Source organism: Stigmatopora nigra, chromosome 21 (assembly GCF_051989575.1).
Source record: "Stigmatopora nigra isolate UIUO_SnigA chromosome 21, RoL_Snig_1.1, whole genome shotgun sequence".
NCBI lineage: Eukaryota > Metazoa > Chordata > Actinopteri > Syngnathiformes > Syngnathidae > Stigmatopora > Stigmatopora nigra.
In genome coordinates, this window is record NC_135528.1 from 7332923 (window position 1) to 7358240 (window position 25318).

The 25318-nt window shown below is 41.0% G+C and overlaps 2 protein-coding genes across 2 annotated transcripts; one reads left to right on the forward strand and one right to left on the reverse strand.

Moving 5' to 3' along the window:
• Positions 1-233: 233 nt before the first annotated feature.
• On the forward strand, positions 234-20516 carry nedd9 (neural precursor cell expressed, developmentally down-regulated 9). The gene is made up of 7 exons (XM_077743880.1): positions 234-461; positions 9297-9641; positions 17118-17216; positions 17626-17781; positions 17893-19059; positions 19180-19269; positions 19699-20516. The coding sequence occupies exons 1-7, from the start codon at positions 450-452 to the stop codon at positions 20245-20247; spliced, it is 2418 nt and encodes an 805-aa protein (XP_077600006.1). The 5' UTR covers positions 234-449; the 3' UTR covers positions 20248-20516.
• Positions 20517-23594: 3078 nt separating this feature from the next.
• smim13 (small integral membrane protein 13) lies at positions 23595-25315 on the reverse strand. Its single transcript, XM_077743870.1, has 2 exons — positions 24963-25315; positions 23595-24346 (listed from the first exon to the last, which is right to left on the reverse strand). The coding sequence occupies exons 1-2, from the start codon at positions 25036-25038 to the stop codon at positions 24150-24152; spliced, it is 273 nt and encodes a 90-aa protein (XP_077599996.1). The 5' UTR covers positions 25039-25315; the 3' UTR covers positions 23595-24149.
• Positions 25316-25318: the final 3 nt, after the last annotated feature.

Sequence of the window (25318 nt, forward strand, 5' to 3'; positions counted from 1 at the left end):
CCACAGGTTTGACAACATTTAAGTTTTGCCACAAACCAGTCAAAACGCACATTTTAGAGATGCTACCTTGCTCACTCAAATTATCTGCAATAATGTAGCTCTGAAAACATCCAAATTGCTTTGTTTTCTTTGATTGTGTGTGCCAGGCTTGGTACAGACGTCACTGCAAAAGGGGGGCGTGTTCGGAATTTGATCTGGACCAATCGGCGCATCGCATGCAAACGAGGGCATTTCGTCAGAGTCGCAGAGGAGGCGCGCTGAAGTGCAGCCTCTCAGTCCGCTTCTCGGAGCGCTCTAGTCGGCCACTTTTCTATCTCGGTGGCTCCGTCCGGATGGCTGCCTAACAAGCAAGCAAGAAAGCAAGCTCCCTTCTTTCTTTCCCATGCGATCTATGCGATAAAACGCGGATATTTCTCATCGGATTTGGAATCTTCGCCAGGAGCAGCATCATGAAATATAAAGTAAGTGAAAAAAACGGAGCCTGGGGTGTCTTAAACTGGGTTGCGGTGACGGAAGAATGGCTGCAGGCAGGCAACTTTTACGCCGGCTTCCAACTTCTGCAAGAAAATGCTTTGAATCCGAATGAAATGGTCGTGCGAGATTAGAAAAATAACATGCCTGTCACGTAGTCTTGTTGGACGTTTTGCTGGATACGTGACTTGTCTTTTTTTCCTCCCAATCACGTCGTTGCTATTTTCAACAGCAGGGGCGCAATAGGGAGGAAAATGTTACTTGCTTCCATTGGCAATGCACCCCCCCCCCCCCCATCCCTGACCCTCCACAAACCTTAATATTTAGCACTACTTTCTACAATATGTTATAACACAAATGAAATGAGTTCCCCATAAAATATTAACATATTTAACCCAAAAGCTGATCTGATTCAAAAGGATGCCTTTTCTATTACACTCAAGATTTCATCAATGTTTTACAATATCACATTTAAAAGCTCAAAGTTCAGTGACACTCCTTCTCCAATCATTGCCAATTTTCTACGGAATTGTTTGTTACGTCTATAAAATAATCATGTGGTCCATTTAGGGCCGTCACAAAGATTTATTTTGATTGTCCACTAATCATAATTAGTATTTTTGCTTAAACGTTTTGTAATGATGAGGTCACAGAGGTGCTTTGAATTTGACTGCTTAGGCAGAAGTCTGTTCTCTCAGTCCAATGGATTTTTACCATCAAAATATCTGGAATTTAACCATTTCATGCATTAATTGTGATTAAAAAAACAGGGCACATATTGAATGAACTCAATGCTAGAGATCAATCCATTTTGACCCAGTCATAATGGATTGGACGTCTAGTGTCTTCAATGATTGATGATAATGATGATTAGGCAAAAAGAAATGAGTAAAAACTAAAAAACACTGAAAAGGAATACAATAATACTCTAAAGTAGACCCCGCCCCCCTCACATAGTATTTAACTCTTTGGATAGTAGTCAAAATGGATTGAACGTCTAATTCCAGTCACTGAAAACACCAGTTGTACTATGCAAAGTTCCGACTCGGGTTCGTTGACCCGAACGATACGTTCGCTTGGCACAAAAGCCGGCGTTTTTTTCTGCGGTCGCATTCGCCGCTGGTCTTCATTAGATGAGCTCACGGGCTCGCCGCGCTCTCCTCGGAATCCATGTGAAACGCTCGGGATGATTCAGAGGCTTTCAAGGACGGGGGGGGGGGACGGGCTGCGCCTTTTTTGCGGCTAGTTTTCTCAACTCGCTGTGTTTGTCAAGTTGCTTAGCATCGTCGGGGCCCATTCCGTCTTTAGGGGCCCGTGGTGCTTGCCGACTGACTCATGGCTCTGTTAAATATACACTGTGATCTTTGCAAGGGGACATTTTATGAATCGGGTGGTGAGACGCAGGAAGGAAATGGACATGGTGTGATAGTTGACTAGTGCAAAATTGTAGCTACATTTTTTTTTTGTGTTTGTCTTTGAAGAGATAGCAAGGCCGTTCCTACAAATGGCAACCAAGGGCGTTGAGTTACTCAACAACTAACAACAGCAACATGCTTTTATTTGGACTAGACATCAAGTCGAGAGGTTTGTTTTTAAAGGACGCAACCAATTCATTTTAAAGCTGTCTATACCAGCCAATCCATGTTTTTTTTCAACACAAGGCATGACGATGAATGCCCTTTCTCTACCACACTGGATTACCAAGGCAAAAGTAATCTGTTACATCTTTAGGACGACATTCCCCAGCGAGCTAGCTAGCTAGCGCGACGTCCTGGAATGTTCTCATTCTCCCATGAAGCTCCTTCACCCTCTGTCATAGCATCCATCCCCCTCCCCCCCTATGGCCAAACACTTTGCCCTTTGGTCGCCCCCCACAACTTCCTCTCCTTTTCATTTGCCGCAGCCCCTTTTCAACAGAGGGGCTTCTCCTCCCACTCGCAACAATGTCTGCTTCGCCCTCCTCCAAGCTCCCTTCTCTACCCTTGGACCGGTGCCTGGAAGCTGAACCCGTTAAAAAAAGGAAAAAAATAATGGAAACACTAGGAAAAACATACATTCTGGCCATCTAATCGCTGCGTTTGCAAAACTATTTCAGCAACTGTGACATCAGCTGTAGAGAAGAGGCACGGGTGGAATTTTTCCAGCCTAATGTTTCTGAACTGGGGAAAGTAGCACAGGTGTGGTGGCGCTCTATCAAAATCCGACGAGGTCACTAGAGATCAGAAAGCGTGCGTAAGGCTCTGCAAAAGGGATTTAGATGTATTAACTCGCTGGCTGCTGTTGAAGTCGAGTTATAGGGGAAAATCCACACTTTTTACATTGACATCTTATTAATAGTGTACTGTCTCTTTAAAAACAAGCTAGCTGTGTACAAGGCTCTATTCTATTTCTACGTTCATCTTATTGGGTGGTAAAAGAATGCCAATCATTTTTAGGGTCATCCTTCAAGATGGTGAACCCCTTATGACCCCCCTACCCCCTACCCGGGGGACGTTGACCCCCTCATGGTGAGAAGACGGAAGTGGGACAGCTGAGAAAAGTTATTAATACCAGCGCACAAGTTATTTTGTGCTTTGAAATTGGCAAAATGGCGTTTTAGTAACAATAGATTGGATTTTAAAACTCCTTGGCTGTCCCTCTAATCCTCTTTTTAGGGGGGTCAGAAGGAGTTTTGGGGGCATTTTCTTTGCTTGGCAATCTTAGCCTAGCGTAAAATCGTAAAGACAGTTCTATCTCATTGCCAATTCCTCTATGCAAAACCATCCAATGTGGCTCTGGAGCAATTATAATGAAGATGATTTTGGATCTTGGCTCCTCCCTCCCTGGAGGGATTAGTGGGTGTCTCCAGGGTCTCACGAGATGCACCCATTTGGCATTTGGCCTTGCCGCAATGCTACTTTTGGCAATGCGAATAAATCCGGGCTGAGTTTTCGCCACAAAATCTCTTTCAGTCAACAAAGACCTTTAAAACATCCGTCAGTTCTCACTTGAGGAACAATGTCAATCACTCTCACTGCTTTTCAAAAAATGTTCAGAGTCCAAAAATGTCTTGGCCATGCTATTCGAGATGCGTACGCAACAGTTCTTGGGTTTCACGGAAAAAGAAGTGCTTTTAAACCGTGGCTTGGACTCATAATGACATACTTTAGGCTTAAAAATTCTCATAAACGATAAGGCTAGTGAGTTCTGAGTGTTCTGGTTCGCTTGAAGTCGGGAAAAGTACTGCAGGGTAGGGAGTTTTGACGGTAGGGTCATGTCAAGAGAACTAGTGGTTCATGTGACAGTCAAGAGATAAAATGACCGGAATGAATTACGAGGATTTGAAGGAGCATTTCTTTAAACTACAGGGTTTCACAATCACTTCCTGTGAGGTAATAAAACCTCAAGCATTACAGTCACCTAGTATTCGTAGTAATTTGGCTTTCGGACAAAAGTGGCTTAAGTTTGTAAGCAAATGACATCACTACAGCGTTAGTAGTCGGATGTTAACTTGTTAGTTGCCATGGGTGGTGATAGACATGGAATACATGTCAACTGCTGAGCAGATGCATGGAAGTGGGAAAATGTTTCATGACTGGTGCCCAGATAGCTTGGGTGGAAGGGGGAAAACAGGTTGAGGTGGAAATAAAACAACAAATGTGTACTATTAATGGTGACTTTGGATGAAAAAGTGTTCACTATTGTCCCTACCATTTGCTTGGGTGGAAAAGGGAAAATAAGATAGTGGGTAAGAGAGAGAAAATACTACATGTCTTTATCTTGTGACGGTAGTACTATTAACAGATCATGAGTTTGAAACTAAAAGCTTTAAATATCGGAAATTTGATTTCTTAAGCGGAAAAGGGAAAACAAAAGGGTGGATGAGGGAAAAAACGATTAACATTTTACATTCTAAAAATGTAAGCACCTAGAATGACTTTGTATTCAAATGTTTTTGCTCTTGGACCAAAAGGCTTTCACTATCGGTGTAATGAGTCCTTGGGTGGAAAAGGGAAAGCAAAAGGATCAATGAGGTGAAACTAAATGATGCCCTCTCACTCAAAATGCATCAGACGTCTATCTCCGACAACGGCAGCCAACAAAATGAGATTGTTTGAAGGCTTACTGTACAAAAATAGATAATCTCATCTAAGTTACGTCTGCCTGAAATGTCATCGAAGTTTGTCTACAGTCAGTCAATGGCAGTAATCACCAGTCTGGAATGAGCTATTGATTTATCATCGACTCTTTCAAAGCACATCACCGCTGTGGGACTATTCCAACTTTAATTACAAGTTTGCACATAAAGCTTCCCTGTCTTACCAAGCATGGAACTTAGATAATATTTAATTCCGTTGGCGTTGGGACATTGATGTTGTGTTTTCCGTCCCTGTTGCTACATACGTATGTAATTATAGTAGCCACTGGTAGAGGCTGTAATCGGGGGGGTAAACCTTCCTGAAAAAAAGGTCCAATGTGAACGCGGGAACCGCTTCCCATGAGTCTTTTCCTACCCAGAACCCTTCACACGGCCCATTTATTTGAACTGGCTTTCACCCGCGGCAGAAAAACGACTGGTAAAAGTCATCAGGTCCTCATTATAGTCATTACCATAATTATTTTCTATATATAACCATGCCAAACCAGGCCACGGGAGTGTACTGCTTTTCTTATTCCGCAACGTTACGCTGGTGTATTGTCACAAATGGAGTGGTGGCTTAAGTTTTGGAGTGTTTATTTGTTAGGAAAGAAAGAATGAAAGAAAGGGGGTTTTTGGAGCATTTGGGAACTATTTACGATCCACCCTAAAAGGGCTTCAAACTCACTTGCAGTCGACTGCCAGCAAAAAGGTGGAGTTCTTTCAACAGGCCGTGAAGTTACATAAGGCCTGTTTTATTTTGGGATTGGTCAGTGAGTGACTGAGAGGTTTACACAGTCTACAGTCCAGACAGACGTCCATGGAAAAAAAGCATGTGTGACTCACTGCTGTCTGTATGTGTGTACGTAGAAGGGGCTTTAAAGGGGGTTTAAAGGGGCCCAGACAGCTGGATCTTTAGGTTGTCTATAGTGATCCAGGTGCACATCGGGATGGTTACGCTTTTGCGTTACAGCGTGGAAAGTTCTACAGGGGAAAACATGCTAGAACAGATGTTGGCAAAAAGGGAGATTCGGTCTTAAAATTGCAACAATCCAGATTTTTTTTACTATCAGAGGTATTGCAGTCAATGATATATCCTCATGTATTGTATTGGGTTGTGTTGCCATTGAAGGGGATTTGTTTAGACTAGAATAACATTGTAAGGGAGGAAAATGTAAGTACAGTAAGAAATAGTAGTGGTTTAAATGATGAACTGGTTTTGCAATGAAAACTAAGCGGAAAAAAAAAGTTTTTAGATTAAAAATCAAGTCGGTTCAAATGAAATGCTTGTCAATCACTGTCAACAGCAGCCAGTAAGTTACATACAATAAATAGCTAACCCAGCTAAAACCACATTGCACATCATTTACTAAATACTTCACTTAAATGATTCAACTCAAAAGCATCCGCTATTTTTAGCGCTCACAAAGTGGTTCACTTTGAAGACGTTTCCCACACGTAGCTCTCTTTTTTATTTTTTTTAGCTTGTCGGGGCTTTAACCGCATTGTCATTTTCTTCAGGGAGCCATAAGACGACTCAACCCCGCCATTGACCTTTTAAATGATAACTTCCTCGAAGTGAACACTCATAGGTGGGCGTCGCAAAAAAACAAAAAGGGAGCCCTTCCCTCCCTGGCCAATGCAAATGGCAAACTGGTGTGTTTACAACGACGATCGATGGTGTCGTGACTAATCGGCGTTTGCGTCAGACGCTTGCTTAATAGTCAGTTTTATCTGGCCGCTCGACACGAGCAAACATGGCGAGGAGAACGCGTCAGTAGGACACGCGTGGTGGTTATATTTTACAAAGCAGCTCTTTATGGAAATAGCCACGGCTGGTTTTTTATTGCCTTTCCCTTGCTGCTCATTTGCATGTAATGATTTTAGTTGGGCTTTGAGATTGAATCAAAACCTGTGCTATAATATAAATAGTCATTATTCTGGGCGCTGATAATGATGAATGTGTTTATGTTTTTTTTCTAAGCGGCGTTTGACTGCAAAGTTTTGCTTATCATAATAATGTATTATTTAACAGCCGCGTTATTGCTCAAAGTGTAATTGCATTCTGTTTTATATTATTATATTATGCGCCTATAAAAGAACCAGGAGGGATGAAATTTATTCAATACGTGGTTAAATGTGTCATGTATTTTTTAGAAGTAGTTTGAATAAATGTATTGGTTTGAATGTATTTATTTTAGTTGGATTTTTTCATTTATTTTAGTTTTTATATCTATGCTCAAAATTTTGACTTATACTTTTATTGAATTCAATATGCATTTATGTCCTTTTGTATTTTTTTACAATTATTTCAGCATTTATCCATTGAAATATTAATTTCCGACTTTTAATTTTATTTCGGTTTTATTTGTACTTTTCTGTATTCATTTTATAAATACATTTCAAATATTCCTTCCATATTCCCAATATTTACATTTAATTAATTTCACTTTAACTCAAATTTAAACATGTTTTTCATTCCCTTTGCTTTATATTTCATTTCACCAATTGCATTTCTCTATAATCATCTTCAAAAACTACCATCATCAGTATTTTAAATTTTTAAAAAAATACAATGCCAAGCAGAAGAAGCTCAGTTCCATTTCCACCATTAAAAAAGCACCTTGTGACTGACTGAGGTAAACAAAGCAGTCAAATTGATGTATGCGTTAATCTGCTCTGGGGCTTGTGATGTGATTAGCTTTGCAATAATGTATTGCCTAGTTAGGCTCCGCCTCTCGTGCCGCAATACACTTTATTAACTCCTTCAATGCCATGGACGGCCATAGACGATATGGCTAAAAACATTAGCTATTCCTTTCCTTTCTCTGCCATCAAATTACTTAAAGCGACAGTCCCGCGACCCCCCGAGGTCACGATCGAACATACGGGGGGGACTAGGCGGTCCTGGTGGGTGTTGCCCGCTAATGGTGCTGACGGTGCACTTAGACAATAGCTGTAGCGGCGGCCTGAAGTCCAGAGAGATAACGGACGAAGGAACGGCGTTAACGAGACAAGGCGCTTTCACGTGGGAACCTTTAAGGCTAACTTCCTGTTTCTCACATGGAGTTACTGGACAATAAAAGCTTGATAACAAGCGAGGGAATGCGTTGTCGCCGTGCGCTTGTCGTAAAGTGGAAACAAAATGGCGTGTTCGGGGACAAAAAGCCTGTTGATCAATTATTCAATCGATAAGTGGATCATTTGTTCAGCTCAAATGAGTTTGTTATTGACATTTTGGGCAATTTGTGGTTAATTCTTTATGAGCCAAGTGCCTATTTTGGGTCTTTTATAAAAATGTAGCTTCATAAAGAAGAAAATATATATATTTATTATCATTTGCTGACATTGACAGTTATAGACGTCCAATTCATTTTGAGCCGGTAAAATTAAATTATTATTTTAAAAAAAACTTTTTGGATTTTGGTATAGTAAGACAACTCTTTTTTTTTTTTCTGAAACGTACATTAATGACGCAAAGGCTCAATAATTATGAATATTTTTCATTTTAAATGAATAAACGGAATAATTGCAGTTTTCTTTAAGCTATTTTTATTAAAAAAACAAAAGAAAATGCACTCGTTCCCCTATTTAAACTTTTTACGTCAAGCACAAATAAAAGTAAATAGGAAAATATTTACTATAAAGTCCTTGCCTAACATTAAAGTCGCAAAAATTCACTTTGAATGAACAAATGTCCTAAACTGGACATCTAGTGACATCAAATGTTAATGCAAAAGACCCGTTTGGCTAAAATGAACCATAAAAGTGCAAAAAAAAGTTAATTTGTGTTCTTAGCGACCCCTAACATTTCTTTAACATGCCTCATTGGTGCAGAGTTTATTCTTTCCAGGCATTTTAGGGATAATGATGCACTTAACACTGCAATTAGTTACAAATGTCTTCCTAAAAATAAAAAAAACGGTAGCGGGCATCTGCTATCGCCCAAATCGGACTGTTAGACTCATTATACCTTGACCCCCGCTGGCTGGAATAACGTAGGCGAGGGGTGGTTTTTTGGGGGGTGAGGGGCTTTGGGGGCGACCTGAGAAAATCCTGTCAAGTTCAGAGTTGTTTGAAAGACATCTGGCCAAGAGCTGCGGGCAAATGGCATCTGCACGCTCGGTTTAAAGTCGGCTTCAAGTTCAGCCGCGTGTCAGTCTTACCAACAATGCCTTAAAGGAAGAATTTCAACATCTAAAAATGCTCATGATAATGACATTGATGTTTCTTTGAAATATTCTGCTACGGAGGCAGTTCGGTGGGGGAGTGGTTAACGTTTTGGCCTCGCAGCTTTGAGGTCTTGGGTTCGAATCCAGCTTGCGTGGGTTTCCTCCGGGTACTCCGGTTTCTTCCCATATTCCAAAAGGCATGCATAGTAGGCTTTTTGGACACTCTAAATTGCACTAAATATGAGTTTAAGAAGCACTGTCCATCTGCTGGTGTCCTCTGATTGGCTAGTCACCGATTCAGGGTGTCCGCCCGCTTCAGCTGGGATAGGCTCCAGCACCCCCTGCTACCTTTTTGGGGGATGAAGTGGTTAAAATGAATATTCTGCTTTGAGTCATTCACTTCATGATATATTAGCATGAAGCTAATACGTATTATCAAAGCCAAGAAAGCCTGTTTTATGGAAAAGCATGGCCATTTTCTTCCTTCCACTTGACTATCTGATCTAGACGCGCATTTTGTTTTTGTTCTCCCGCAGAACCAAATGGCCAAAGCCTTGTACGACAACATGCCCGAGTCCCCGGAGGAGCTGGCCTTCCGGAAAGGGGACATCCTGACGGTCATCGAACAGAACACGGGCGGCCTGGAGGGATGGTGGCTCTGTTCGCTGCACGGGCGGCAAGGCATCGCCCCCGGCAACCGCCTCAAGCTCCTCATCGGCCCCAAGTTCGAGGCCCAGTCGCCGGCCGGCCAGTCCCCCCAGCAGAGCTCGTACCGTAGTCCGGCTTCTCTGCAGCAGTGTGTTTACCAAGTGCCTTCTGGGCAAGATGTCTATCAGGTGCCGCCTAGGAGTGCGCTGTCTGCTGATAACACGCCCAGCAAGGTGAGATTTTATCAGGACTTTTCGTGAAACTTAGTGGATAGCTTAAAGTGGGGGGGGGGGGGGGGGGTGTTTGCCACTGTTAAAGTAGCCTATGGTGTTTTTTTATGAATATATTTTTTTAAATCTGTAATCATTTAAAATGAATAAACAGAATAATTGCATTTTTTGAAGCTATTATTGAATCAAAACTGTAAAATAATATTCATTTTCCCTATTTAAACGTTTTATGTTAGTTTCAAATCATCAAAAACGAAAAAAAATATTGTTATATTCCCTATTTAAACTTTTTATGTTAGTTTCTAATAATAAAAAACTAAAAATACTTATTTTCCCTATTTAATCTTTTTATGTTAGTTTCAAATAATAACAAAAACGAAAATACTAATTTATTTTTCCTATTTACTTTTTATGTTAGTTTCAAATAATCAAACCCCCCAAAAATACTCTGTCATTTTCCCTATTCAGACTTTTTAGAGTAGTTCCAAATAATCCCCCCAAAAAATAATAAAAATTAGCCAAACAGGTCTTTGACCTTAACCTTTGATGTCACTTGTATTGAACGCCCATGGCCGTCAATGGCACTCAAACACCGCTAACCAAAGTAGCCTTTTCTAAACGCGCCTACGTAATATTTACCCAAACACATGACGTCTTCTCAGCATTTTTTGCACCTCCATGCAGACGTGGATGATTTTCTCGCCTGTACGTGAACAAAATGTTCCCACGCGCAGAAAAAGCCTTTGTTTTTGCAATTGGCTATTTTTTTCTCCAAAAAGCCCAAGCTAAATGATACACTGTACCAAGAAAAAGTGTTCAAACGCAGCAATAAAACAACTGTAACTACAGTGCCCCAACACTAACCCGTCAATTCAATCCAGGGAAAGCAAACTATTTTTAACGCGGCTGTACTCCGCCAAAAACTGGCTTTATGCAGTTTTTGCTTTTCCCCCCTCATTGCGCCGATTCCTCGGGCCTCTGCGGCTTAAAGCGGCTTCACGCTCCACAATGCCAAACGGGAGCCTTCACACAAAAACACTACCCTGGCTCTGTGGTTAAAAACACCAGAGTGGACACACCCCGTACGTATTTTGTCACGGCGAAATGTCAAAGAGTTGAGCCCGATTGTGTAAACGTCCCACAGGCCACCGCGCCGCGCCCGCCATTTGATAAAACCCACGTTAAAACCTCTTGGGATGGACCCCAGATCATTTCTCACACTTTTAGAGCATTCTTAACTGGTGAATCTTTGCTTGGCATGGCGGTGGCTCCCCCTAAATTGCTTTTTCCACTGCGATGTTATTCATTTTCAAGCCATATTTCCACAAAGTGATACGCTCTTGGTTCGCTAAGGCATGTTTTGGAACATTTAAAGCTGGATTGAAATAGATGTATTGCTAGGAAGGGATAGTGAGAGTTGAAAATAGTGGTACTACTTTGTCACATTGACAACTTAATGACGGGTGGGGGTTTTTAACATCAATTTGGAATGGTCAACTTGCTCAGACGATTTGAATTGAAAGGGTTTCGGTATAATACAATAATCGAACACAATATAATACAATAGAAGTATAATATAGTATAAGTAAAATACAATAGAAGTATAATAAAGTATAAGTATAATACAATACGTATAATATGATCCTAGTTATAAAAAAATCTCGAATACATTCCATTGTATAGATTTTTAACAGGTATAGTATAGACTTTTTACACTGTAAAAAGTCTATACTGTAAAACTTACAGTATAGAGTTTTTACAGTATAGACTTTTTACAGTATACTTTTTACAGTATACTTTTTACAGTATACTTTTTACAGTATACTTTTTACAGTATACTTTTTACAGTATACTTTTTACAGTATAGACTTTTTACAGTATAGACTTTTTACAGTATACTTTTTACAGTATACTTTTTACAGTATACTTTTTACAGTATACTTTTTACAGTATAGACTTTTTACAGTATAGACTTTTTACAGTATACTTTTTACAGTATACTTTTTACAGTATACTTTTTACAGTATACTTTTTACAGTATACTTTTTACAGTATACTTTTTACAGTATACTTTTTACAGTATACTTTTTACAGTATACTTTTTACAGTATACTTTTTACAGTATACTTTTTACAGTATACTTTTTACAGTATACTTTTTACAGTATACTTTTTACAGTATAGACTTTTTACAGTATAGACTTTTTACAGTATACTTTTTACAGTATACTTTTTACAGTATACTTTTCACAGTATACTTTTTACAGTATAGACTTTTTACAGGATACTTTTTACAGTATACTTTTTACAGAATAGACTTTTTAAAGTACAGAATTTTTACAGTATAGACTTTTTAAAGTATAGACTTTTGACAGTATACTTTTTACAGTATAGACTTTTGACAGTATAGGTTTTTTTCTATTAAATAAATATATACCTAATTTAAAACCTTGACAATAAACGAATGAAACACTATCATATGGCCTTTGATCAGTCGAAATCTGCAAAATAGTCTGCCGCTCTATTTCCCATTTTATTGCAAAGTTAAAGCATAGCGCCAGAATGCTAAAGGTCAATCCAAGGCATGCGCTAGCGATAAAAAGGATATCTGGACTCAGCTGCCACATGCAGATGGCAGCAAGATCTCTGTGGAAAACCTAGTGACCTTTTGCACAGGTACGCAAAGGCTGTCGTAATTGCGTTTTTGTAAATATTTACCGGCTCGGATGAGGTGGTTGCTTTTTGGCGGTTGCCGTGACATCACGAAAAAAAACCTCGAACAAACATTTGATAGCCTCGGAGGATTCTTTCACAAGGGAGGTAGAGCAAACTGCAGGGATTGGATTTGGAGTGGCGCCAAGAGGCGAAAATGATACGGCGCTAATGCTAACGCCGCCGCCGAGTGAGTCACGGAAACACACACAAACGGTTGTTTGGCCGACCGACTTGGACTTTGGCAAGTAGTACAACATTTTAAGGTTAATTTGAGAGCTGTCGTTATAGTTTACAACTACTTCATGACGAGATGTAAACATTCCATTTTACGAACTGCGTTTGCAGCACATTTTTACGACGCCTAGTCCAGATTTTTAACTTTTACAGGTTTCATTGGGTGTAATGTAAGACTTTTTAGGACTTTTTTTAAGAGCTCTTGGAAACACGTCATGTTAATTCTCACAGAAAATTTCAGAAAAAGTATCATAACATTTTGGAATTCAACAAATTGAAGGGAAAATGGATTAAATTCAATGTTTGATTGAAGTAAAAAGTTCCTACAAGTTTAAACAAGGAAAAATATTAATACTTACGATCTTTTCAGACTACTGAGCAGAGAATTTAATACCAATTTTAGGTCGAATTCGACAGCTAACCTAAAATTATTACTGTTTTGTCAGTGATATTTTTTTCTCAATCCAGTACAATTTAAAATTAAAAAAAGTATGAGTCCTACCTGATGACCCCTTCCTCATCATACTTGGGCACTTTTTTTGTTCTTATTGGCTGTCAACTGTGCAGGACATCCAAAATATTATGAGTCAGAAAATCTGCAAAAAAATGTGTAGAAAAAAATACTTTTAAATCTCTGGAATGATTATGAAACACCATGTTAGTCATCATATCATATCATACTTACCCTTTGACTTTATTGACACACCATCATCTATCCCATAATATTTTACTAACATAAAGAAGGTGACAAGGACAATTCTGGAAACTATCAATTTTGAGTTCTCAGAGAAATGAGCTCACTTCTAAGTTAGTGGCAAGTGGAAATTTAAAGTGCTAGCTAGCATAGGGAGTGGCGTCTCATCTACCATGAATCACTCTCAAAAAAAAAAAAACATCTCAAAAACATTGATGCTGTAGTACTCTGAAAAAGCCATTAACGCAAGTCATTATTTCCTCGCACGCCGCATTGGTGCTAGGAAGCCGATTTAATGAGTATCGCTCGGATAAAAGCCGCTTCTCAATCTGAAGGAACGTGAAAAGATGACACCCGGCGTTTTGTTTTTGTGGAAAACGCCGGTCCGCATCGTAATTCCCCGGAGGAGGTAGCAGATTAGCGGAGAATTTGATTTGAAATGCCAACATTGTGATGCGCCACATGTGGGTCTGAAGTAGTAGACACACAGGTCAAATCCTTGAATTACCAAAGTATTTCCTGTCATCCCAGTTTTGCTTTATGACTCATTTATGACGGGGGTGCGCTGCTCTAAAACCTTCAAGGAGCAAAGTCCTTTTGGTATGCTAACCCCACGGCAGATTAATCCTTTTTTTGTTGTTGTTTTCGTTGCTGATTTATAAGCTTTCTGCACGATTCATCACCGCGGCAACAATGGCGAGCGTCGGAGCACTCCAAGGAAGACATAAGTCACCTTTCGTACGGGTGAAATCGTCATAAAACAACCGTTTATTACACCTGGCGTAGCATTAACGAGTTATGTTGATGATAAATTAGTTTTGAATAAAGTTGATGACAATTTCTTCCCATTTTAAACGGATTGGACGTCTCGGAGTTAACGATGTAAACAACTTTTTTTTTAAATGGATGTTTTTTGGAAGGTTTTAAGGGTACGACTTAGCGAATGGAGGAAATGCCCATATAAGGAGTAGGTTTTTTTTTTTTTTGGCAGGAGGAAGTGAGGAATGAATAGGGCCGTCTGGTAGGCGTAGATAAGACATGCCTACGGTCTTTGAACTCTGAACCCGAGACGTCTTTGAACAGCATGACCTCAGAGTTTGCGTCACCCAGGAATGAAACGGATCCACAGTGGAAGCACAAAGGCGGGTTTCAAACGTCACGTGGCGAGGGTCAGGCCAGGCAAAAAAAAACCCAGGGATGGGCGCCAAACCCCAGTGAGCCACATGAAGAGAAAATAGCTGCTGGTTGGTTCAGAGAGCAAAAAGTTGGGACTTTGGGTATTGCAGATTTGAATTGAAGGGAGAAATGGATTTGGATTAGTCAAAGCCAGGTCATTTTAAACAAGTTTATCGTTGTTCAGTTATCATAAAGATGAAGAATTTGGAAAAACCCATCTTATTTTGGGGCAAATATGGTGGCGATCTTTCACTAAAATGACGTTATTGGTATTGGGGAGTACTGAGAAATACTAGTTTAGTGAGTGAAATGAGTTTGTGACTAGTAGAGGTTTGTTTTTAGAAGGTATGATTCATTTTTCATTTTTCGAAGTGCCATTTCATCATTACGGAATTTGATTTCAGTCATGATAAGTGCGTCACATGCAAATGAATTTGCTCCTCGGGGTTCGATTGTGCATTGTTAGGAATCCAAACAAGGCGCTGTTGTTTTACAATGACGTCGACCCTGTTGGACACCGGCACCGTAAGTCAGTCGGTCGGTCCGTTTTTCAAATAGTACGAGTGGAGTTGGGCTTTTACGGTGGGAGAATTCCTTTTTGGGTCTGCTGTTGATGAATTAAAATGTATTATGGGGAAGTGAGAGCTCATTTCTTAAACGTATGAATGGTCCTGCGGTTCCCTTCGGTGTAATACAAGACGAGAAATGACAACACGGTTCGCATCGGGGTAGCGATTTGACCTACGACTCGCCTTGCTTTTTCTTCTGGTTTTCTTTTCATAACGGCAGCCATTTTAAGAGTCTGTTCTGAATCGGGATGGATTCAAAACAGGAAAAAGTCGAGTACGGCTTCTTGTATTATTTATTGACGGTCAATAAATAGCCATATTGCAATCTTCCCTTAAAATGACACATGGTAAATAAAAACTAGAGCCAAGCCAAACTCCATTGGAAAAAAAACTCCTGATTTTTAAACCAATTTTAAGAGTTCTGCAAAAAAAATGTTATTTTATCGCTAGGAAGTTTACATAAATGTGAAGTCCACCTTCATTTAAAGTAGCAGGATGAGATTTGACAGACAATGTCGTCATTTCTAAATATTTGGAGTATTTTCCGATCCTTTGGCATTCCGCATTCTGCATTCCTTTCCAACTAAGATTGACCGAGCTACTTTATTTAGGCCAGCCTGCCGTGTCTGCTTACATGCGTCGTCGGCTGTCTATTTATTCCTCCCGGGCGTCCGCATCAGTCGCGCATTTTTGGCTAGGCCAGGTACGCTATCCGTGAACACCTTAAATCACCCCCAGCGCACCTCGGAATGGGATTGATTGGAACCATATGAAGTTCACATTGAATGGCATTCCTTTCCATACTGAGCAACGCAACACGCTCCTATTTTTTTTCCATTCCTCCCCTCTCTCCTGTTGACTTTTTTGTTCATAAATCTCTTTAACAGAGCTGCCCCCCCCCCCCCCCATTCCGCTTTCCCTGAAATGTTAATCCCATTTTTTTTGGCGCAGGCTGAGCTTTTTCTTCATTATCAGAGATGGTATTCCAGGAGTAAAGTCGACTTTTTGATGACTAAGGGTCTAAAACTCAACATTTTTTGTTGTAAATTTAATTTTCTATTTTGATTTGGAAAATGGGTACGTTTTTTTTCTATTAAAATATTTTGAACTGAATATTATTATCTTTAAATAAAAAAAAACATGGGAAAACCACTAGTTACTCTCAATATATTTTAGTAACAACTCAATATTTCCCTTAATTTTTAAGTTTAAAAACACAAAACTTCTGTACGCTGCAATTTTTTTATACATTAACTTTACCTCTCATTTTAGCACAAAAAAAACAAATGCATGAGATTGAAGTGGGTCACAAAAAAAACGCCTAAAGTGTCAAACAACCCCGAGACCCAAGAATGTGTTGAATTCGAACCCCGGTGACGAACCTTGTGGGTGGGGGGTGGAAAAAAAGCCCTTCTTTTCCCAGAGAAGGACATTTGCAGAATTCCTCTGTCTGGTTGACACACACACACACAGCTCCACGGCACTGAGGGGGGGGAGGAAAATGGAAAGAACGGGATTAGGAGGAGGTGTGGAAGGACTGATCGCCGCTAACGGGAAAGCGGCTCGAAGCACAAAAACGGAATGGAGAGAAGCATGAAAAAAAATATCCCAAAAATAAAAGAAATGTCACTGTTTCCAGAAAAGAAGAAGCAAAAAAAGATTTGTTTCCCGAGCGGTAATCATGTCATTATGCTGCTCCAAGACTGTCTGCGGCCTAGCGCTAAATACTTGGCTTGATTCATGCGTAGCGGCAAAGATTTGAAAATAACTAAAGTAGGCTTTAAGACCTCAACTTAGGGAGACATCTTTTATTTTTTTTGTTCAATCAAAACCGCATATTTTGGTCATCCTTTGCTGTGTTTAACCCAAAAGGACTAATTGTTTAAATGGTCTTGGGTTGAGTAAAAATCTTGTACAATTTAGTTGTATTTAACTTTATGTTTATGGTGACTCAAATTGTGTGTATTCAGATACAATTTGTATTCAGTCTAGTTTCATCAAACAGTTATAAATAACAGTAAGAATATATTTTTAGATCATTATTGAAGATTTTGTTTTAAATGTTGCTCTTTGCCCTTCTGTGCTTGGACAGGTGGTGACCCCCACCCGGGTGGGACAGACCTACACTTATAGCCCAGGTCAGCACCATCAGCAAGACCTCTATGATGTCCCACCAAGTCGTTCACAAGGAGTAAGTGTCTTTTTTTTATTTATTTTATTACATTAGAGCTATATTTTATATATGGTTACCTTTTGGTGGGGGCCATTATATATACTAACTAAGACTGGTGCAATTAGGATATTAGATATTTGGCCTTAAAATTATTTCAAGATTTTTGATTGAGGAAGAAACAAAGTATTATTTTTTTCTCCATTAAGCAAAATGTTTTTACTTTAAAAAAGTAGGTCAATATTTTTTCTCTTAAAAAAAGATTAAATATTCTCAATAATCATTTGAAAAAACATGATAAAAATAGTTCATATATTTGTAAAGAAAAAGTAAATATTCTATTTGTATATTTTACATTTTGTCATTAGAAAAAAGTCAATATTTGGTCATTTCTGTAGTCCTCGAATGACCTAAATGTTACTTTTCGCAGGTGTACGACGTCCCCCCGGGTCAAATGTTATCGTCGCCGTACGGCGGCCATCACGGTGCGGCGGGCAACCAAGATATCTACGACGTGCCCCCGTCTCAAGCCGATCTCAGGACGCAAGGACAAGACATTTACGACGTCCCGCCTTCTTCCCAATCGGTGAGTAACGGCATTTGACTACTTTTTCAAAATACAAAATAAACAAAAGGCAAATTTTAGTATTTAGTAGTTAGATCTACAAGTATCCAACAAGTGTTGTTTGACCTTCAGGTGTACTCAGTCCCCCCCTGTCGAGCCAACCCCGCCCCTCAAGAAGGCACCTACGACTTCCCCCAACCCCTGAAACAGATGCAAGAAGGTATCTACGACGTGCCCCCGCCCGCCCTGGCGAAAAGCAGCCCCGACCCCCACTCGGTGTACGACATCCCCCCCAGCTCGGAAGCGTCCAACCGTCATCGCAACAGCAACGAGGGGATCTACGACGTTCCGCCGACGGCGCTCCTCTCGGGCGCCGCCGTCTCCCCGGGCGACGTGTACGACGTCCCGCGGGGAGCGCAGCTGCCCCGGCGCAGAAGCTCGCCCTCCGAACGGGACAAGGGGGTGTACGACGTCCCCGCCGCGGACTCCCGAGGCGTGGCCGACGTCACCGACGGCGTCAACCGCCTGTCCTTTTCGAGCACGGGAAGCACGCGGAGCAGCATGTCCACGTCGTCCTCGTCCACGGGGACGGGCTCGGACGGCCGCCTGGCTTTGGACGTGGACGCGGCCCTCCAGAGGTTACACCGGCTCCAGCAAGGGGTGGAGCTCTCGGTGGGGGCTTTGCATTCCATGGCGGCGTCCCCGCATTGGAGGACTTTTCCCTTTGTGGAGCGCCACGCAAATGACGTCCGTGCGGTTCTGGACAGAGTCCGCACGGGCCTGGGGGACTTGATCCTGTTCGGAAAAGGGGCGGCGGCCAACGCCACGGCGCTTTCCGATTCGGCCCTTCACGGCAAGCTGAGGCGGCAGGTGTGCCGTTTGGAGGACTCGCAGCAGATCTTACTGCAGATCTACCAAGCGTTGGAGAACAACGGTTGGTCGCCCAACGCGCTGGCGTCCTGCGGCGCCGGCAAGCACCACAACAAAAGCGACGAACTGGAGCGATTCGTCATGGTCTCCAGAAGCGTGCCGGACGACGCCAAGCAGCTGGCGTCCACGATAGGGAATGCGGCCGAGCTGCTGTTCAGACGCTCGCACGTCGAGGGGTCATTCTCCGGCGGGAGCACGCCCGACGACAACGCCGGCCACGGGCCCGCTTCGGCCCCCTCGGACGCCGACAACTACGGGGTGCCCAGCAAGCCTTTCCCAATGCCGTCCGCCCAGGACAAAGACAACATGAACCACAGCGAGAAGTGCGTCAAAAGCTGGATGGAAGACTACGACTACGTCCATCTCCAGGTGCGTTTCGGGTTCGATTTCCGACACCTGACAGACAATCTATTTAACCTAGGAAGATCGAGATTCCAAAATGACTGATTTCCATTCCAATGATGTTATGCTCTCATTCTTGTCCTCCAGGGCAAAGAAGACTTTGAACGTCAGCAGAAGGAGTTACTGGAGAAGGAAAACATCATCAAGCAAAACCAAGCTCAGTTGGGCCAGGAGCAGGTGAGTCCACATAACCAACGTCAACAACCTCAACAAAAGGTCAAAAAGTCAACCGATATGGGATTTTTAAAGTGCCAATGCCATTTTACAATTACCTGATCGACAAATGCTTTCACTGCAACTGTTTCTGGCTTAGGTTGACAAAATGATAGCACTCCCATTGACAAAGCACTAGCCATTAGCACCAACATTAGCTTACATATAAATTACAAACTACGAGCTTACTACGCCTAAACAAGGAACACAAACTCCTTCTACAACTACTTACTTTTCACTACTAGGATATACAAAATGTCAACAAAGCCTATTAAATGCACCATTTGCGCCTCAACCTGGAATAAAAAGTCCATATATGGAGATATCATTAGATCTATAGGTGGAATAACACATAACGACGACTAACGTCACTGTTACTGCGCTTGTTTCCAGATCCAGCAGTTCAAGAAGCTAGAGCAAGAAGTCATCAAACCGGTAGAGAACGACATCTCCCGGTGGACGCCTCACCAACCCTCGGGCAGGACCGGCGGCCCCCACGCCGAGACCCCGGCTCCCCCATCCGCCGCGTCCCGCGCCTGCCCGCGGGACCGCCAGCTTCTGGGTTTCTACTCGGAGCAATGCGAGCAGCACTTTGTCACGCTCCTGGGCGCCGTGGACGCCTTCTTTGGCTGCGTGAGCTCGGGCCAGCCGCCACGCATCTTTGTGGCGCACGGCAAATTCGTCATCCTCAGTGCCCACAAACTGGTGTTTATCGGGGACACTTTGTCCCGGCAGGCCGCCGCCCCCGAGGTGGCCAACCGGGTGATGAACTCTAGCAACGTGCTATGTGACTTGCTAAAAACGGTAGTGGCCGCCACTAAGACGGCGGCGCTCAACTACCCCAACACGGCCGCCGTTCAGGAAATGGTGGACCGGGTGACGGATCTTTCACATCACGCGCAACAATTTAAAGAACAGTTGCTTCAAATGGCCAAATGGTGATTGACATGATTATTATTATTTTTTTTTTTTTAAAAGGCTGTGTTGTGTAAATATTTGCTCTATTTTTGTGTAGTTTTACGTGGACATTTTTCCTAACATTCCAGCCGTATCGTACATAAAGCACCTTATGTTGGTTTCACCCGTAGACTGTTGTTGACATGTCATACTGCTGGATGTAACAGTAGATTCTAAACTATGTTTAATATCCTTGTGTATGTGAGACTTGGGACTCTGCAGATTAAGTAAAGTTTTGTTCATAACCAAGACAAGTGGCTTTTACTTACTACTTTAAAACATCTTTTTTTAAATTGACATAAATGGCTTAATTTAAAAAATAAATACACCTCACTTAACTACTACTACTACTACTTTTACTACTTTTAATGTTGACTAGTGATGAATATTTGAAGGGTTTTAATTTATTTTTTAGGTAATATTATTTGAAGGGAGCCAAAAATTTTAGTCAACTTTAATTCACTGAATTGGGCTAATCTGCTAATTCTATTCTGATATCGGAAGTAAGATACATATGAATGAATTCTCCTTAATTAAACAACACAAATGAACCTGAATCATGGCTGAATTACAGCATAAAGTCCCCACAAATCCCATCAAAAACATATCCTAAAGTGGCTTCTATTGACAATTCCTCACCATCTAACCAAGATCCCTTACCTTACATATACTCTCATTTTTTTTCTCTGTCAAATCCTCATCAAAATAAGCTATTCCTGGCTTCTCCTCTAAATATAGCCAATCACTTTCATCAAAGCCGTCACAATTTCCCTCCAAAAAGAGCTCAGCTCTTCCAGGACTCATTCCTCAACGTCCCTGCTGAACATTGAATGTGACAGAGGCGAACGAGGAGGACATGATGTGTTTTGTACGCCTCCTCTGAGCCGTGAGGGACATTTTTCCCCCAAATGCCAAAACGCATTTGGTCCACCACTTCCGACAAAGACCCCTCTCTTTCCCTTCCTTCTCCGGCGGCTTAGTGTAATAACTAGCTGACACGGACACATCCTTTTCTCCTCCACGTCTTGGCTAATCCCACTAAATTCTTTCATTAGCGCCCAAGTGAAATAGAGTGTCTCCCCAAAGAGGGTCTGCGCCATAGATAGATAAAGAATAGCTGACCGTAATCACAGCGAGAAGCCTCGCACCCTCCCTTCGACACCCGATGGGCAAAAATCTCATTAAAGCTCTTTTGGGCTCACGCACAGACTGGCACGGCATGCCAGGCAATTTGTTTTTATTATCTAGCGCATTCCTGTTCGCGCTCTCCGGGGAGACCACCAGAACAAGGAATTTGCCAATGCAATCACTTTTGAAAAGACTAAGAGTGAAGGCTCGGGAAATGGCGCTTTTATTGTGGAGGGGGAATTAAGGTTGCTAGCTAGCAGAGAGTCACAACAGCGTGTACAGAGTGGCACGGTGACCAGAGTTCAGTTTTCCGATGATTGCTTTGCTCGTAAAAATGTCATCCCAGAAGCGAGGCGAAAGAGAGAGAGAAACACGTAGACCACCCTCCCTCCATCCCTCCCTCTCCAGTCCCCCGGTGACGAATTTTATCTGCACTGGAGATGGAATCTTTGACAAAGGCACAAATTGCGACGCTTTCGAAATGAGACGGCGCTGTCACGGACTGAAAAACAAGCATAATGAAAATTGGATTGGGGTTTTATTGTACTTTACCGTAATTAACACTCTAAATGCCCCTCCTTTCAATACTGGGAAATGGGGAAAAATTGCCATTTTAGACTGTAGATTGAATCTATGTTTTATTCATTTGAATTGAATGAATCGAGTTTTTTTTAAATTACATTTTAAGTGGTTATAAAATATGTAATTATAATAGTGTCCTGGCTTTCATATGTTTGGACGTCTTAAAATAAGTTAATATTGTGACCTAAATAACATATATATATGAAATTAAGGCTAAAAAATGTGTATTTTGAAAAAAAAAGGAAAAAACATGATTTTAGTTTAAAAAAAAAACATTTGAAAATTCTGGAGGGTTTATTAAAAACATTACTCCCTTTAATTTTCTACTTTTACAAAATTAATTATTATGTTTTAATGTTTGAATTTTTGTATATCTTTAAAATTATGCCTAAATGTTCTTTTAAATCCTAAAATAAGTAGTATAAATATTTTTTTAATTGAAAATTCTATGGGGGGGATTTACAAAAACATGACTCTTAAATTGTCTCTATTTTCAAATAAAGCCTTATGTTTTGAATATTTTAAATTTCTGTTTGTACACCTAATCTTTTATTTTTTATGATGTCTTTTCTCTAAACTAAATGTGTTGACTAAGGCAACATGGAGTCAATTAGAGTTCTGTTTGAATCAAGAGTTATTTTTATCCTGGCAGTTTTAAGACAATCTGTACTTCAGTGTGTCATTAAGAGCCACAGAGCAAAACACCACATACCTGGCACTGTGTCGTACCGCAGTTACACAACTGGGCAAGGTGCTGCAAAACCACAGCAATGCAGCGTTTCGCTCCATCGCCGACTGTCAGCTGCAGTCGTGTCGACACTCTGCGGGAGAGCAAAGACAGATGGAAATTTACACGTGGAAAAAAGACACCAGCGAAGAAGCATCACCTGCTCACCTCATCGGCTGAAAAAGTGGCGTGGCGGGCCTTCACTGGGGGGGCGGTAGTAGAAGCAGTGAAAAGAACTGGAGAGTGGATGTCATTACCGTGGTTTACCACAATCATTTCCTGAAAAGTATTTGGAGAATATGAAATTACAGCTTCTCATAAGCACAAAAGAGCTATATTTTTATATATTTAAAACGGGGGGCAGCTGCAGGTTTGGGAACATGCGGACAGATTATTTTGGAAGAAAACGGACATTTACAAGTGGATTTTGCTGCATAGGGTTAAAATATAACATTTGCTGAGGATTTAAATGATGATTTAAATAAATTTAATTGGGTTGTAGTTGAACTGTGCTAATAGGTTATTCATCTTTTTGTACCTTTAATGGGAATAGACAATTTTAAATTGGGAAAAGTGGTTAAATTTGCAACTAGAATATTCGAGTATAGTGGTTTTACTTATGATTTTAAGGGAGCGGCTTATATGCAGGAAAATACGGTAATATGTTGAAAAATAAGCCCTTTGTAGTAGTACTAAGAGTGACACACATGAAGGAGTGGCAAAATTGTATTTTTTGCCTTATGCTGCCACCTGGTGTTTATCATCTTACACCATAACGGCAGTTGTTTACTGATTTGTTTTTATTATCTTATATGACTATGTAAAAAAAATGTTTTAAATCTGAAAATATTAATTCAGGCTAAAAGGAGAGAAATAGAGGGAAAAAAACAAACAATTGAATTGTGGACTTTAATATAAAAACTTGAACAGGACTGACCTCAACGCATTTGGTTTGCTATTTCTGCCATTGATGACAATAGACGCCGCCAACCATTTGGGCGTCTATTGCCATCAATGGAGGAATTTTCAGCGGATGCCATTAATGTCAACAATTCCTTACAGTGGACGCCATCTTGACAGGATGAAAGTGTTTTTCAGTAGACTGGTTTGGACCTCTTGGATGTCAGATTTCATGGATAGCAGCATCAAAACCGTCAGTTTTTTTTGTAAAATTCCTTTCAAGTGTACATCTTGTTTTTTAGGGTTTTTTTTTTTTTTTTGAAGGAAATATAAACTGTTTTAACCTTCAGCACTTAAGCTCCATTTCATCTTATCCACCAGGTCAGTCTATCAAAACAACAACAATCCTTTCCTTGCACTTTAAAAACAATTTCCACTTTAAAAAAAATACTAGTTGACATTTAAAAAATGGATGGCGCAGAAAATACAGTCCCCAAGTCAGTATCGGTCAGGAAATTTAGTGTAAGTTGCGTACGTGGTGTATGGTCGTCTATAAGGTGCTCTCCGGGAAGGTGACTCTTTGGCGTGGGGTCCTGAGACGGTTGCGAGCCGGGCCATCGCCGGCACCTTCGTAGGCGCTTTCGGGTTGGGACGGTGGGGTTTGCGCTCGGGGGGCTGACGCGTCCCCGAGAAGCTCGCGCAGGAACTTGAACTTGGATAAGAAGAGTTGCCAGACCACGTACCAACCTGTTCAAAGACAGATGACAAAGTTATTGCGTGACAATTTTGTATAATTTTAGGAAGGGCTGGTGTGTCATGTCAAAGTAGTTGTTTCATATTAAAATATTGCACAAACGTGAGTTTTCATTTTTCTTGAAATGATTATTTTAGGTTCGTTTAGCATCAAGTTTTTGTCACTTTTTAGTTCACTCCCGCTGATAGACGTCTAGTCCACATTGGCAATAAAATTGGTCAATATCTTTACAATTTCTTAAATCAATTAGTTTAATTGAGGAATGTGTTTTTCATTTCTAGATTGTTGTGTAAAAAATCACCTTGGTAACACTGTGACGTCATAAAGAGCGACGACAGGAAAGCGTCGGCAGGTGCACAACTGATTAATTGCAGTGCAATAGTTAAACTTGGAGAAATTATACTGTGAAAATGACTCATTAACGTATAAGAACAACATATTACATAGTAACTGACCCACTTTATATATGATACTCTCGGTTGACATTTGAAGCTGGTAAACTATTCGAACACCACTTTAAAGTGAGCCGACTCATCCAAAATGAATCCCTACAGTAAGGCAACGTGTTATCAAAATAGAACATGAAAATAGTCATTATTCCAAACTTACCGCACAACATGAAGATAAGAACACAAACCAGCGTGGCCACAATGACCAGCAAAGCAAGGCCAACACTTTGCCACATTTTGGCGTCGAAATTGGCGTCGACGAAGTGGCGTCTCGGTTAGCTCGTGGGAGAAGACCGAAAGTCACTATTAGCCAACATAAGACGATTAAAATTAGCCGGCTGCTTGACCAGCAAAGAGTAGAAATTACACGCGCTGTTGAAAAACTTGTCAGGGCAATAAAAGCTAGTTTATAGTAAACGGGTCGATCATTTTATGGCGCTACATCGCTGCTAAATATCCTCCTAACGCTAGCTAGCTCTTTAATGACTTGAAAGCGAGACGGAAATTGCGTCGGCC